This window comes from Chelonia mydas, chromosome 9 (assembly GCF_015237465.2).
Source record: "Chelonia mydas isolate rCheMyd1 chromosome 9, rCheMyd1.pri.v2, whole genome shotgun sequence".
Taxonomy (NCBI): Eukaryota; Metazoa; Chordata; order Testudines; family Cheloniidae; genus Chelonia; species Chelonia mydas.
In genome coordinates, this window is record NC_057855.1 from 2,237,445 (window position 1) to 2,252,827 (window position 15,383).

The following is a 15,383-nucleotide window of genomic DNA, read 5'->3' on the forward strand; positions in this document are numbered from 1 at the left end:
ACAGCTTGTTCTGTTGTCTAACTAGGGGAAAACCTTTTGAACACATTTCCTGATTAGTAAGGAAAACATAGGGAGTATGAATCTTAGCACTTATAATCCAATTAAGTTCAGTTTCACTATTATGAAGCTTACTCTTGATCACTAAAGTATAATGTTTTGCTTGGCACAAGTTCTGTATTAGTATTTCAAGACTTAATTTGCTACCCAATCAACAGCAATCTGTCAAGCTGCATGACCTTGTTGAGGAACACAACAAAGTCCAGGTTACAGCCTGCACAAAGGACGAAGGTAAGTGATGTCCAGTTGGCCTTCTTCCCCCTACCCCTTCTAATTCAATAGAGGGTCAAACTCTGCATTTGGAAGTACACAGACATACTTAGGCTTATCTGCTTGCAGGTGTATTTCAGTATCAAGAACAAATTGGGTAAAGTAATTCTATAGTACAGTGATTAGGATGTTAGCCATTGACATGTGAGACAAGGGCTCAATTCCCTGCTCTACTACAGGGTTCCTCACCTCAGTTTCAGAGTAACAGCCGTGCCAGTCTGTATTCGCAAAAACAAAAGGAGTACTGTGGCACCTTAGAGACTAACCAATTTATTTGAGCATAAGCTTCCGATGAAGTGAGCTGTAGCTCACGAAAGCTTATGCTCAAATAAATTGGTTAGTCTCTAAGGTGCCACAAGTACTTCTTCACCTCAGTTTGTCTCTCTGCACCTTGGTTCTCTATCTGTGCAATGTGGATTACACCCTACCTCCCAGCGATGTTGTGAGGCTGAGTCCATTAGGGATTGTGAGTTGCTCAGATACCATGGTAATGGGGCCCATAGGTACCTTAGGCAGGTTCTCTTATCCAAAGCAATTTATAGACATTAACTAATTAAGCCTCAGAACATCACTTCAAGGTAGGCAGGCAGACAAGTGTCTTCACTTGTACCACTGTAGATCCATAAGTGTGGTTCCTCCGAAACCAAACAATGGAGGAAGGCAGGTTGGTTGTGTAGTGCAGGCCTTAATATGTTCCTGTGGATCATAACCTGCGTCTAAGTCAACACTCACTTCATTTTATATTTTACTATAGGTTGCAAAAAGCTGGAGTCTCGTTATTTGGTCCCAGGAGACATCCTTGTTTTAGAAGGAAAGAAGCATTCTTTGCCATGTGATGCTATCCTGATCGATGGAGGCTGTATTGTAGATGAAGGCATGCTCACAGGTATAAACTTGGATTTTGATTTGTCTTTTGTCTCCATGCAGTTCCTTGCTCTCTCTCTGGAGATATGTTTTTATCAATTCTGATTACAAATCGTTTATCCTATGTCAGAATGAGTTGTTGCAAAATAAGGAAAGACAGTGTTCTGAATAATTTGCAGTCTCCTTGGGAAGGGCTTCTGATTAGTTCTAAATTGCTCAGCATAACTCAATTTCTTACTAAAAATGAAACCAGATCTATGTAATGTATTGTCAGGAACAGGAAATACAACAAACACAAAAAAATTGTTTTTAAATGCTCGGATGTTGTAATGCGCTCTGCACACACTTCAGCAGCAGAATGCAGTGTCACACATATACACTTAGCCACTATAAAACTGTGTCTATCTGAGGGCAAAGTTTGACCCACGTCTTTAGATTGAAAACTAGGGAGGTGTCTGAAGTGCTCGGATTTTAAAAATCGTAGCCATCATTCAGTGAATTTATTTATTTATTTATTAAAAATTCTTGCTAATAGGGAATGTGCAATTTATATATATTCAGAGTCTGATGGAATTTAAATACATCCTAACTGGAACTGTACAACATGATCTTTAGGTGAAAGTATTCCAGTCACTAAAACCGCTTTGCCCCATACTGAGAACACCAGGTCCTGGAAAACACATAGTGCAGAGGATTACCGAAGACATGTCCTCTTCTGTGGAACAGAGGTCATCCAGACCAAGCCCACAGGCAAAGGACCAGTGAGAGCTGTTGTGCTGCAAACTGGTATTTATTTTTGATTTTACTGGTCAGGGTGGTGGGGACCAGATGGCCCAGGGGACATATAGTAAAGCTACATCTCTGGTTCAAATCCAGCCCATGTCAGAGACTGGAAGTTATTTATTCCCATCTGATGGTTGTGTTTTGGTGGGTCTCAGTCTAGTTCCTAGTGGACAGGGGCCCACATTCCAGACGACCAGTGTTACTGGGCTCCCTCGACGGCAGTCTCAGTAGATGGGCCTGGGTTTGTCTACTCACAAAACCCTCTGGGGGCTTGTCTACAGACAAAAGCTTTAACCAGACCATTATAAAGTGGTGCAACCTGCAGTTATATCAGTAGAAAGGTTTCAGAGCAACAGCCGTGTTAGTCTGTATTCACAAAAAGAAAAGGAGTACTTGTGGCACCTTAGAGACTAACCAATTTATTTGAGCATAAGCTTTCGTGAGCATCCGAAAGTGAGGTGAAAGTGAAGTGAGCTGTAGCTCACGAAAGCTTATGCTCAAATAAATTGGTTAGTCTCTAAGGTGCCACAAGTACTCCTCTTCTTTTATCAGTAGAAAGGTGCTTTATAGCAGTATAGCTATTCCCATATGGGAAGGGAAATAAGATGTATATATCTTTATACCGGTGTTACTGCATTCGCACTAGGGTTTGTACAGGTATAACTATTGCAGTCACCCAAAATAGTTATGGCAGCACAGTAACTGCGTGCAGACCAGACCCAGGTACGCTGCCAGGATAGCACAGGAAGCGTGAACGGCCACTGCTGGGTTCTGTATCTCTTCCTTTCGCACTGACTAGTGGACCTCGATCTCCATGGCTGTCAACCTGGCACCTTTCACCACTGCTGACAGCTTTTTAGAAAGAAATCTCACTATTCCCGTTTAATGTGAGTGAGCTGATCTATTTTGGTAAATAAAGAATGTTTAGTCCACTGCAGTCTGAGTTTTATTTAATCACAGATGACATTCACCCCCTCCCTCCATCACACTCGCAAAGGCTGAGTAAGCTATCTTACTGCACGGCACTAGGGGTGTGTCTCTGCTGCATCTGGGAGAGAGCTTCCCATCCCACAGACTTGTGCAAGCAGGGTTCACACTAGTACACTAAAAATAATTGTTTAGACGGTGATTTACATTGCAGCTGAGGCTGGAGCTTGCACTCACACGCCCGCCCCATCCCTCTAGACTTTAGTGCCTGAGCTCCAGCCCGAGCCACAATGTGAAAGCAACATCTACACCGCTGTTTATAGCACGCACTCTGCTAGCACAAGTCTGTGGGCCCAGGCTGGGAGCTTGCTCCCATATGCAGTGTAGACGGAGCCTACGGACTAAAGCCCAAACCCACAGACAAGGTCCTTTGTGGCTGCTATTCCAGCCCTACTACAGAATAGTGTCTCCTGCTTCCCCTCTGTGCTCCCAGTATAGGGGTTCCTATAAGCATAGGTACAATGACTCTTCCCCAGGTCTCTCCCATCCATGCCTGTGCATTCAGAGCAGGGGTGAAATCCACCTCCCAGAGGCACAGAGTGCACTGAGGGATCGGCTACCACCACCCATGTGAAGGTGTAAAGTGGGGTGTTATGACACGGAGGATCTTTGACTGTTGGTGAATTTCACCCTACATGAGCTGGCCAGATATTTTGTATTGCCTTCAGAAAGTCTTTATAATACTATCCATCTCCTAATTCAATTGTGTTCAACCTATCATGCCATTAGATAACATATACAATTTGTGGTTATTGTCTTAATATAGGGTTCAACACAGCCAAAGGCGATCTGGTGAGGTCCATCCTCTACCCCAAGCCCATGAATTTCAAACTCTACAGAGATGCCTTAAAATTCATCATAATCCTTACATTAATTGGTGTGCTTGGACTGATCTATACAGTATGTGTGTATGTACAGCACAAGGTAAGTATTAGTAATGTGATAATGGAATTCCTTCCCCACTGAAATTCCTTTCTTCTGAACCCTGAGTAAGGCAGGTGTTTGGAACATCACATTGCACATACAGCTTCTGTTCAGATAGTCCACGCTTTTGAACCTTCAAAGAGTAAAAATATCATCAACAGGTTTGTTGTGTTTGTTTCTTTTCCAGAAACCAGTAACTGAAACAGTGGTAATGGCGCTACTCCTCTTCACTTCTTCTATCCCTCCTGCAATACCAGCTGCTTTGACAACAGGGATTGTTTATGCCCAAAAGAGGCTGAAGAATAAGAAAATTTTCTGCATCAGCCCCCAGAGGATCAATATATGCGGGGAAATAAACCTGGTTTGCTTTGACAAAGTAAGAAATGTATTATGGCTTTTAAAGCAAGATTGCTACAATAGATTTTAATGCTTTTTGCAGGTTTGGGATTCTATTAATGCCATAAATGTTCTTGGCACTTTTGTTCTTGCTCGTTCACAGCCAAGAAGTCAAATTCAAGCTGCCTGCTCTGGGTATGTTGGACCCAGGACCAGCACAAAGCTTTCCAGGCAGAACCCTCTTCAGGGAGCTGAAGGGGTGGGGGTAGTAGCCACACAGGCATGCGTGCCACCACACAGCCTGCTTGCCAGCGAAGCATGCTCTGTGCCAGCTCTGGGGCATGGTGCAGAGGGACCCTGGGATCTGTGCTTGCCTAGGAACCATCACATACAACAAAGGTCATGGAGTGGCCTGCTATTTCACACCTGTCCCCAGCCCCAATATAGATTAGCTCCTGAAAGCCCAGTTTCTCAAGTGTCCCTGTGGTCTCTGAGAATCTCTTTCCTGTGCATGTTTGCAGGAAGAGGCTGGGTTCAACTGCTGTGGAGTCCCCCAACCTCACAGAGTTCACACACATCACTCCACCTCAGGCAGGAACAACCAATGCTGGGGCTCTGTGTAGGGCTGTAACTGGATCAAATCGTGGTCCCCACCCCCAGGCGGACACTGCCTCCAGACTGGGACCAAACCCTGGTTCCCCCCAGACACTGCCTCCAGATTCATCTCTGGATCTTTCTTTGGTTTTTACATTAATTCTGTTGTCTTTTAACACGTGGTGAATAATATAACTCCAGACACTGAAACTGTCCTGAAAACAATGGGACAGATTTACAGCAAGTACGAACCAGCGCAATCCCACTGCACTGTGTGTAATTGTGCCAGTTTAGGTAAGCTGGGAATTTGGTCCATAATTTCCTTTTATCCCCAATGTTCACGCTTGTGATCTAACACCCCTTTCTAAATTCCTGAGATGTCTTGACTCTCTCTGCCCAGAACATACCATTTAATTTTCATGTTTTCAGCTATACAAGGCCAGCTCCTGGGCTGGGATGAACCAGTTCAGCTCCATTCATTTCAGCAGAGCTAGGATGATTTTCACAACTGAGTATCCAGCCTCCTGCAGTTTGTTGTAAATGTATTGTTTGTATTCCTGGTTCTCCTCTCAACTACAGCAGTTTTACACTGGCATGACTGATTTCAGTGCAGTTTGATTTACACTAGCTTTAGTCAGAGAATCAGGGCCTGAACTTCTAATAAAATAATCAGATGTTTGTTTGAACCTAGACTGGCACCCTAACAGAAGATGGACTGGACCTCTGGGGGCTGATCCCTTCAGAAGGAAGCTGGTAAAGATCTTTGTCCACAAATGGATTTTGTATTTTGGGATTGTGTTTAGTGATTGGCAGATCTCAGCTATATTGTCTAAACAGCCAAGAGTTCATCCAAACCTTACCCATGAGGGAGCTTCCTCATATGCCCAGCTATAGTAAAGAGAGGGGCAATGCGGTCTAATGACTAGGACAGTGGCGTGGGAGTCAAGAGAACTGGGTTCTCCTCACAGCTCATTCCCTGGCCTGTTGGACAAGTTGCTTTGCCTCTTTCACTTCCCTCGTTGTTCTGTCCTGTCTAGCCAACCATCTGTCCCCCAAACAACTTTAAAAATAAATTAAATAACTACTTAGGCCACTGTTAACATCCAGACCACCCTCAACAGACATACCTTACCAGCCAAGCTCATCAGACTTAAACGTTCAGACTCCACCCCTCTGCAACAAATTCCATTTCAATTCCCCTTCCAAAATTTTTTGATAGCCGGAGGTGACAAGTGGTGTGTAATTTCACAACTTGTTTATTACAGCCAAAAATCAGTTGTTTATTGTTCATACCATGGCTATAAAATTAATTTTAAACCCACATTGCACTGCGCATATTCCATTTGGCTCAAATACATTTGAGGAAAGATTAGCTGCCCATCATCTTTCGCAGGGGATCAGCATATGCATTATATCAACATCCCAGACTTTAGCAGTGGTTGCCAACATATCGCGTACTTCAGCACAGAGGAGATAATTGTATCATGATGAGTGATAAAGTGAGCCAGAAAGTTGCAGTGCTGTAAAGTGCCAGTGTAGACAAGCCCCAAGAGTCTCCCACAGGGCAGAGACAGAACATTTTCTTTGGCAGAAAGCTCAGAAACCACAAAAAGGAAAATAGCCCTGAATAATGTCATGATTATTTCACTTGAGTTAACTGTGCAGTTCAGTGTAGTCAGTGTTGCTGTGTCTGTGTTGGTCCCAGGATATGAGAGAGACAAGGTGGATGAAGTAATGTCTTTTATTGGAGCAACTTCTGTTGGTGAGAGACACAAGCTTTTGAGCTTACACAGCGCTTTTCTTCAGGTTCTGGCCACCGGGTGTCTCTTTCACCAATAGAGATTGGTTCATGTGACAGGGTCGGGCCAGATGGCTACAGGAGAGTGATAGAAGGCAGATATATTAGCCCCAGGTTAAGTAGGTTCCTTTTCCCTGGGTAAGGTAACAGGGAAGGTTCCAGAACAATCAGGAACCTTCTGGAAACAATTAAGACAGACAGGCTTATTAGAACACCTGCAGCCAATCAAGAAGCTGCTAGAATCAATTAAGTCAGGCTAATCAGGGTACTTTGGTTTAAAAAGGAGCTCACTTCAGTTTGTGGTGGGCGTGTGAGGAGCTGGGAGCAAGAGGCACTAGGAGCTGAGAGTGAGAAGGCGTACTGTTGGAGGACTGAGGAGTACAAGCATTATCAGACATCAGGAGGAAGGTCCTGTAGTGAGGATAAAGAAGGTGTTGGGAGGAGTAGCCCAGGGATTGTAGCTGTCGCACAGCTGTTCCAGGAGGCACTCTAGACAGCTGCATTCCACAGGGCCCTGGGCTGGAACCCGGAGTAGAGGGTGGGCCCGGGTTCCCCCCAAACCTCCCAACTCCTGGTCAGACACAGGAGAAGTTGACCTGGACTGTGGGTTCACAAAAACCACGAAACTGAGGGCTGCCGTGAATTTCTGAGGCAAGCAAATCCACCAATAAGCGCAAGACCCACCAAGGTAGAGGAGGAACTTTGTCACATCCAGTAAAAGATATTATCTGCAAATAAAATTGACATTGATGTACTAGAAAATTCTATAAGGTGTCAACAGGGGCATCATTTCAGATTTTGAAATCAAGGTGGACATCACACATTTCCAACAGTTGACAAGAAGATGTGAGTATCAGCTGACCCAGAAGTCACCTGCTACAAGACAGGCCCAACAAAGAAAGTAACAAAACGCCACTAGCCGTCACCTGCAGCCCCAAGCTAAAACCTCTCCAACGCACCATCAAGGATCTACAACCTATCCTGAAGGATGACCCATCACTCTCACAGATCTTGGGAGACAGGCCAGTCCTTGCTTACAGACAGCTCCCCAACCTGAAGCAAATACTCATCAGCAACTACAGACCACACGACAAAAACAATAACCCAATAACCAATCCCTGCAACAAACCCCATTGCTGACTCTGTCCACATATCTATTCAAGGGACACCCCCATAGGACCTAACCACATCAGCCACACCATCAGGTGCTCGTTCACCTGCACATCTACCAATGTGATATATGCCATCATGTGCCAGCAATGCCCCTCTGCCATGTACATTGGCCAGACTGGACAGTCTCTATGTAAAAGAATAAATGGACACAAATCAAACATCAAGAACTGTAACATTCAAAAACCAGTAGGAGAGCACTTCAGTCTCCCTGGATACTCAATAACAGATTTAAAAGTGGCAATTCTTTGACAAAAAAACTTCAAAAATAGACTTAAATGAAAAACTGCAGACCTGGAATTAATTTGCAAACTGGACACCGTCAAATTAGGCCTGAATAAAGACTGGAAGTGGATGGGTCACTATAAAACGTAATTTTCCGTCTCTTAATATTCAGCACTTCTTGTCAACTGTTGAGAATAGGCCACTTCCATCTTTATCGCATTGGCCTCGTTAGCACTGACCCCACACTTGGTAAGACAACTCCCATCTTTCATGTGCTGTAATATTTACACTGCTCACTGTATTTTTCAGTCCATGCATCTGATGAAGTGGGCTGTAGTCCACGAAAGCTTATGCCCAGATAAATTTGTTAGTCTCTAAGGTGCCACAAGGACTCCTTGTTGTTTTTGCTGATACAGACTAACATGGCTACCCCTCTGAAACCTATGCAGTTTCAGTAAAGGAATTTCACTCAGCATGTGAAATGTCCTTTTGTACTTTTAAACAAGATAAAAGAACAGCAAGAAAGCTTATACAGCATTTAACTGCTTTAAAATGCTTTATAAGCATTAGTTAATTAATTTGCCAAATTACAGTAGGAGTCCAAGGGCTTATCTAAGTTGCCTGAAATGGAACAGATTTTGGTGGCTCACAGAGACTACGGGATCCACAATGCAATGCTGCTTTTGATCTCATATTGCCATATTCAACATTGTTGAACTCCACATGGGTTGCATTTCACCACGTCTGATTTAGTAGTAAAGGAGGATAAATAAATTATAGCTTCTTTTTACCATGCTCACCTCAAACTTAATGGGCCTCCTGTTAGTTCAATATGCCATGTAGCAGATACATTCTAAGAAAACAGACAGTGCTAGGCTGTGTAGTAGGTACATGTCCTAGAGCCATAGGAAAGAGAGAAGAATCAAGATTATAGTGGGGGAGAAATAATCCAGGATGAAATTGCAAAGACTTCACTCAGCCCAAACTGATTTATGCTCCGTTTCTGCCTCAGGCAGGAGGAGAGAGCATATTCAGGGAATGTTGCATTACACTGCAATGTTCGGGGCCTGAGTCTCTTCTGACTTACCCCAGTGTAAATCAGTGGAGTAATACAGGTTTTAAAACAGGTGTAAGTGCGAGGTGTCTCAGGTCCTTAGATATTAAGGCCACTTATATAAATGAAGGGGTTGGACATAATTCTCTGCACTGCACCTTGTGTCATCATTTACACTTGTGCTGGGTGGATGTAAAATGTTAACAAGTCAGAATTCTCCACTTACACCAGCAGTGGCCCTTCACAGGTGTTGACACCGAGGTAAATAATAACTCATAGTGCAGGGCCGTGGAGAATCAGGCCCAGTGAAGTCAAGCGTGTCACTTTGACACTTCACCAACACTCTGTTGGGCTCCCAACAGGAAACTGTTCGGTGGGATGTTTGTAGTGTTGTAGCAGTGTTGGTCCCAGGATATGAACGAGACAAGGAAGGGGAGGGAATATCTATCTTTCATTGGTCCAGTAAAAGATATAACCTCACCTACCTTGTCTCGCTCAGTGAGGTGTAGCAGACTACAGGAAGCGTCATCACTCTTTTCTGTTGTGTCTTAAGTTTCCAAGATATCTCTTTTAATAAATAATATCAGGAGTTGTCAAGCAGGGCTCTAAAGCTCCTGTGTTAACTGTAGTATTCATACCCGATTCCCTCAGAGATTATCTTTCCAGTAATAACAAAGTATGAAGCTCAAATGTAAAGCTCCATGCTAATTATGTTTAAGATACCTTTGGCTCATTGAGCAGATTAGGCCTGTATATCAAATGGACTGGGGCCTGGATCCTCAGCTGCTGTAAATAGACATAGCTCCACTGAAGTCAGCCGAGAGGAACCTGTTTACACCAGTTGAGGATTTGTCCCCGTGAATCTAAACATTTCTATTTGTAAAGAAATTGGACACTAACCCTATGTTTTAAATCAGTTTCCAGAACGTCCACAGCTTTGCCTCTGGTACTCCTTTGCCTTGGGGACTGCTGTGTGGAGCCATGGCGAGCTGTCATTCACTCGTAGTTCTGGATGAGAAGATACAGGGAGACCCACTGGACAAGAAAATGTTTGAGGGCACTTGCTGGGTAACGTGACAATTATTCTAACTGCATGTACATAGTATGCAAATCCTTGAGAGCATTCCCTTAATCATCAGGCAAGCAACTACATAGCCTGGTGGAAGAAATATGTAATAACTAATGAAATTCCAATGCCATGTCTACGCAGTGCTGTCATAACCCCATAGTGTAAACGCAGGCTACAGTGACAGAAGGGGTTTTTCAATTGCTGTAGGAATGCCAGCTCCCCAAGTGACAGTAGCTAGGTCAACAGAAGTATTCTTCCACTGACCTACCTGTTTCCACACAAGGGGTTAAGTCGACATAGCTACAGTGCTCAGGTGTGTGGATTGTTCACACCCACCAAGTCTCAGTTCTCAGTCCTTTTGATGAAAGATCTTTGTTTTCCCAAAATCTTTGGAACAAAAAACCAGATCAGAAGAAAAGAAAATCAAGGCACTTTTTAAAGTCACTGGGCCAAATCCTGTTCTCAGTTACACTGATGTGAATCTTGCACAACAAAGCTGATTTAAGATGAGTTACTATAGTGTAACAGAGCAGAACCCGACCTCCCCCTGCTTGCAGTGAAGGCTTTGGCAGTGTGTTTCAACAGGACATTTAAAAATCTCCCCCACATGGTGGATGCAAGAAAGGAAGGTGGATGAGCTGTGCTGGCTGTGAAAATAAGTTTGAGTGTAAACCTATTCATTGTGTTGGATTAAATCTGCAGAGAGATGTGAGTTTCCCACACTGAGAACGAGGTCTGAGTGGAACAGAGCATGGTTGTGGCTGAGATTCAGGCTGAAAGTGGGGAAACTGAGGCAGCTAAGGAGCATTGCCAAATCTATGGTATCCACCCAAAGGCTGGAAGTGCCCAAGTATACAGTAGCTGCTTAGGAGATAGCAGAGGTAACCACAGCCAGGAAGAAGGGGAGGGACTTCTTCCCCCACTCTGACTGCCTGATGATCCGTGAATTGTGAATCACCCTGAGCAGGGTGGGGAACACATGGGAAACTCAGTGGGGTGGGGATGTCAGTATACTACCTCCTCCCCCAGAGAGCTTGGAGTGATGCCACAGTGGTCCCCAAGCCCTGACTACCAGGAGGTGGGGCAGAGACAGGAATTGGCAGTGGGGAAGATGCTTCCTCGGCAGAGGGTTTGGATCCCTCAGCTATTAAAATCACTGCACAGTTAAGAGCATCCCTGGCTGGGATGATTTAACTGGGACTTGGTCCTGCTTTGAGCAGGGGGTTGGACTAGATGACCTTCTGGGGTCCCTTCCAACCCTGATATTCTATGATTCTATGATTCTATGATTTGCAGAAAGCCAGCCTTACCTTGCTCCCCCCACATGCCCAAAGAGTTACTTCCTATAATACCCAATGGGTGGGGACCCCCAAGATCCTGCTGAGTGGCTGACACTTTGAGAAGCAGAGGGTCACCAGCCTCACTCTCCAGAGGCTGGATGGGAGGCAGGAGTGGAAAGCCCAAGTCTCAGGTTCACTCCCAAAGGTTTTGGGGAGTCAGGGCTCAGGCATGGACGGCTGGTGACCCAGCCATTATGGGAGGCTAGCCCCTGGCCCCTCCCCTCCTGCCCAAGTCCTGTCCCCCCTCCCTCTCCCTTTTTGTTCCCCCCCAGAAGCCCAGAGCACCCCCACCACGGCTGGGTGGCATGGCTGCAGTGCCCCCAGCACCTGAAGCCCCGGAGCACCACATGGGCCAGGGCAGAGTGTTGGGAACTGCAGGGGAGGTCTGGGGGCAGAGTGTGGGTGGAACCACGCCAGGCTGTTTAGGGAGGCACAGCCTCCCCCAGCCTATGATACCTGCCACCCATGGCTAAGGGGGCATGTGAGAGCTCTCCCACTGCATATCCCTCCAGTAGGTACTAAGAAAAAAATATGGGATGGTTATCAAACAGCTCTGTACTGTTTAATGAATAGAGTATGCCAGCTTGTTAGGAAAATGTTTTATATGAATAAAGACATTTGAAATAAGAGATAACTTGCAGATGTGTCTTCCAGGTCACAAGCCTATGGCCTTCCCTAGGATACTGGTCTAGTATCCTTGCTGTGTCCACTTTTAAAATAAGGAGAGATGGAGACCTGGGAAACATCTGATTTGTTTTTATGAAAGACTGTGACTCAGTTTCCCATCTCATCTTGTTACCTGCCGGGTGTGAAAGTGTTAATTTCTTTTTTGGAACAGAACAAGCAATGCAATGTCTGTGGGGATGCTTAGTCTATTCATGCTTCTGATATCAGGAACTAAAAATCATTAGGGGGTAATTAATGCAAATCCTTAGACAGGTAAACAAGGCTATAGGAGTACCACCCCCTGGGGAAATTGCATACAGTGGTTTTGACTAGCAGACAAAGAACTGAGAATTGTATAAAGTGGGCAGCCTGCTATGGGTGAAGAGTCATTCTCACTCGCTCCAAGAACTGATAAGAGGGACAGACTACAGAAAGGGTTCGCGGGACATTCAAACCTACTGGGGTCTCCATGTGGAAGATGGGCGACTCCTGCTCAGACGGGCATTCACATCACCTGGGTATAGTTTTCAAGTTATGTTTTCTCTCTAATGCTTTGGTTCTAAATAGATACTCCACGGTATGACGGCTGGCTGGTCATTGGTTAGCCCTGCCATAGTGGCCAGGAGAGAGAAGGTTGGCAGATGCTGAACAAAACTCAGACTTGTTCAGGTGACCAGTGAGTTGTAGGAGAAAATGGCAGCCTAAATCCCTGGTCTGGAGGGAGGGGGAGGCAGGTTTCTGCCCAGAGAGGGGTGGTGGGTACAGGCCTGAAACCCAATTAGGGTGCCCTCAAATAGGCCATGAAAGGGTCAGATGTACTTACCTCAGAACGATGACAACCCTCAATCCCACAGAGCCCCATGACTCTTCCTTCATGGTCCTTTCTGCCCCCTCCTCCCCCAAGCAATAGCAGCATGGCTGACCTGTGGCTGTGCAGTATATGATGGAGACACTGAGCATAATGGAGAGGAGAATTTTGACCTAACATGGGTGAGGACACATTAAAGGCCCTTTTCTAAACACTGCCTTCCAGATGCACCTGTGCTTTTTATAGAAGCGTGTTACTTTGTTGTTTAGCACTCAGGAGAAGTGGGCATTACACTCTGGGACTTACTAACAGAGAATAGGTGTTCACAGCATGAGCCGATGAAAAATGTGATCTCTCATAACCATAGACACCCCAGATTGTGGTTGGCAGGCACCTCCCAGTGTGTCTAGCCAAATGCTCTGACCAAAGCAGGAAGGGTCCAGTACTACTCTTTCCAGAGACTCACCTAACCTGTTTTAAACAAGGGATTATGACATAACCAATTGGTTCATTGTCTAAATGAGTCTAGCTTCAACATCTTGTAAAACCCATGAATGTTAAATTTACCTGTATTCCATCACCCTTTGTGTTTACACTGGTGACAGACATATGAAAGCATGGATGTCATGTATGAGCACCCATGGGATCAGCCCAGGAGAGCTGAGATATCCAGCTTCTGCTGGCAGTTTTGTGAGCGTGACATTTTGAGTGAAAGGTATGTTTTCTGGTTGGTTGGCTTTTGTTTTTTTGCATTCTCACAGAAAAAAAACCAAACCAACCTCGTTTGTGAAATATTGCAAAGCCACATTTCAGAAGTGCAAAGAAACCAATATGAAATGGTGAAAACTTGAGCACAAAGTTTAACCCCTCAAAGACTGGAACTTTTGCACATCCCTAAGTATACCTGTGGCCATAGGTGTAGGTTGAATATTTAAATGCTTCCTGGTCAATGTCCTAATTTTATTATTGGTGTAATTTCCTCCCCCCCAAAAGGAAATGGAAGATTCCAAAGCTCATAGTAAGGTTGGAGTACCAGATACAAGTGTAATCGTTAAACCAGGACCGAATGCTAGAAATGTGAGTTCTCTGTTTTTAACAGAACGATTATGGTGTGTAAGTAACTTCTAGCAGAAGTAACATTCATTTACCTCTCCGATGTTGAGAATTGGCTGGCAGCTTTAAATTGCCTTAACTGTTCTTTTATGCTATTTTTGCATCTTATGAAAGGTGTCCCTGTAATGGGGTCAGCACCGGCCTCTCACGAGTGCCCCCTTCTCTGACCGACAGTGCCTGCAATCTTTCAGTTCTTTTCAGCAGGGCAGCACCCACTTCTCGCGAACGCCCCCCTCCAACCGATGGATCTCTCGGCAGGTCTTCAGTGATTCAGTCCTCTGGCCGAGTTGCGTACACTGTCCCCCACTTCCAGAATACACCGTCCAACCGGGCCTATCTCAAAGTCCTCAGTAATGATCTGTAGCCCTCCCTGAGCACCAACACCTCTGTAGCCCGCCCCGGTCCTCAGTCTGACCAACAGGGCCTATCTCAATACCTGAGTTGGCCAGCTTACATGTGAAGTTCCTGCTCTGGAGTGGAGCAGCATTCCCAGGGCTTCCTCCCTGCGGACTCTTTGCCTGGCCTTTAGTCCTCTGACCCCAGCTCTCCAGCTGGGTCAGTCTAGTCAGCCCCCTTCTGGGAGGTAACAGTTCCATACATAGTCCCTTCCCCATGGCCTGTCTTAAGTGAGTCCTGGCAGCTAGCCAAAAGCTATTCCCTCACTTCCCCAGTCCCTGCCAGCAACTACGTGCCTTAACCCTTGCAACCAGACAGGGGCATCTCCTGCTTCCCCAGTCCCTGCAAGCAGAGTGCACTCACGCTCCCTGCAGCTCCTTTTATATGCGCCTGCTGGACCCTCACTGGCTGCTCCCTGAGTGGCTGAGGCAAAAACTATTTGCTATACTGGTAGCAGCAAAGTTTTCCTGCATGTTTCTTTCACACACTTGGGAAGAGTCTTAGAGATGAAAAATAGACAGACATTCTAAGAGGTAAGGACAGACGCCTCGAGAGGAGGACTCTAACATTACGACAAAGCAAACGTGCTTTTCTAGGCTATTCAAAGTGAAACCTGTGCAGGGAACAGCTGACACAACTGGATATTAACAAATCACCTGAACGGGATCAGATACCCTGGTTACCAGACTGAACTAATCTATAGGAAGAGGCATATGCATTGTAACACACTGAAAAAAAAATAAACAGAACACTACAGGTATTACTTTACTCCAAGCATTTCTCCCTTAGCTCTCAAAGGGTTTCACACAAATAAATGCAAAATGGCTAATGAAAGGCAGACTAGAACAAAGCACAAAACAGGATGGAAAGCATAGGCTGACTATCAGGGAGGAAAAAACCCATGGAGGTCTATAAGCTGTGGAATAGTT

The 15,383-nt window shown here is 45.2% G+C and overlaps 1 protein-coding gene across 1 annotated transcript in view; it reads left to right on the forward strand.

The window, feature by feature from the left end:
- The window catches only part of ATP13A5 (ATPase 13A5), a 52,701-nt gene that overhangs the window by 15,229 nt on the left and 22,089 nt on the right, over positions 1-15,383 (forward strand). The window contains exons 8-15 of the mRNA XM_007069028.4: positions 216-288; positions 1,082-1,213; positions 1,807-1,977; positions 3,728-3,885; positions 4,073-4,261; positions 5,507-5,568; positions 9,980-10,130; positions 13,939-14,022. Coding sequence (XP_007069090.2) covers positions 216-288; positions 1,082-1,213; positions 1,807-1,977; positions 3,728-3,885; positions 4,073-4,261; positions 5,507-5,568; positions 9,980-10,130; positions 13,939-14,022 — 1,020 coding nt within the window. The remainder of the gene's footprint in view (positions 1-215; positions 289-1,081; positions 1,214-1,806; positions 1,978-3,727; positions 3,886-4,072; positions 4,262-5,506; positions 5,569-9,979; positions 10,131-13,938; positions 14,023-15,383) is intronic.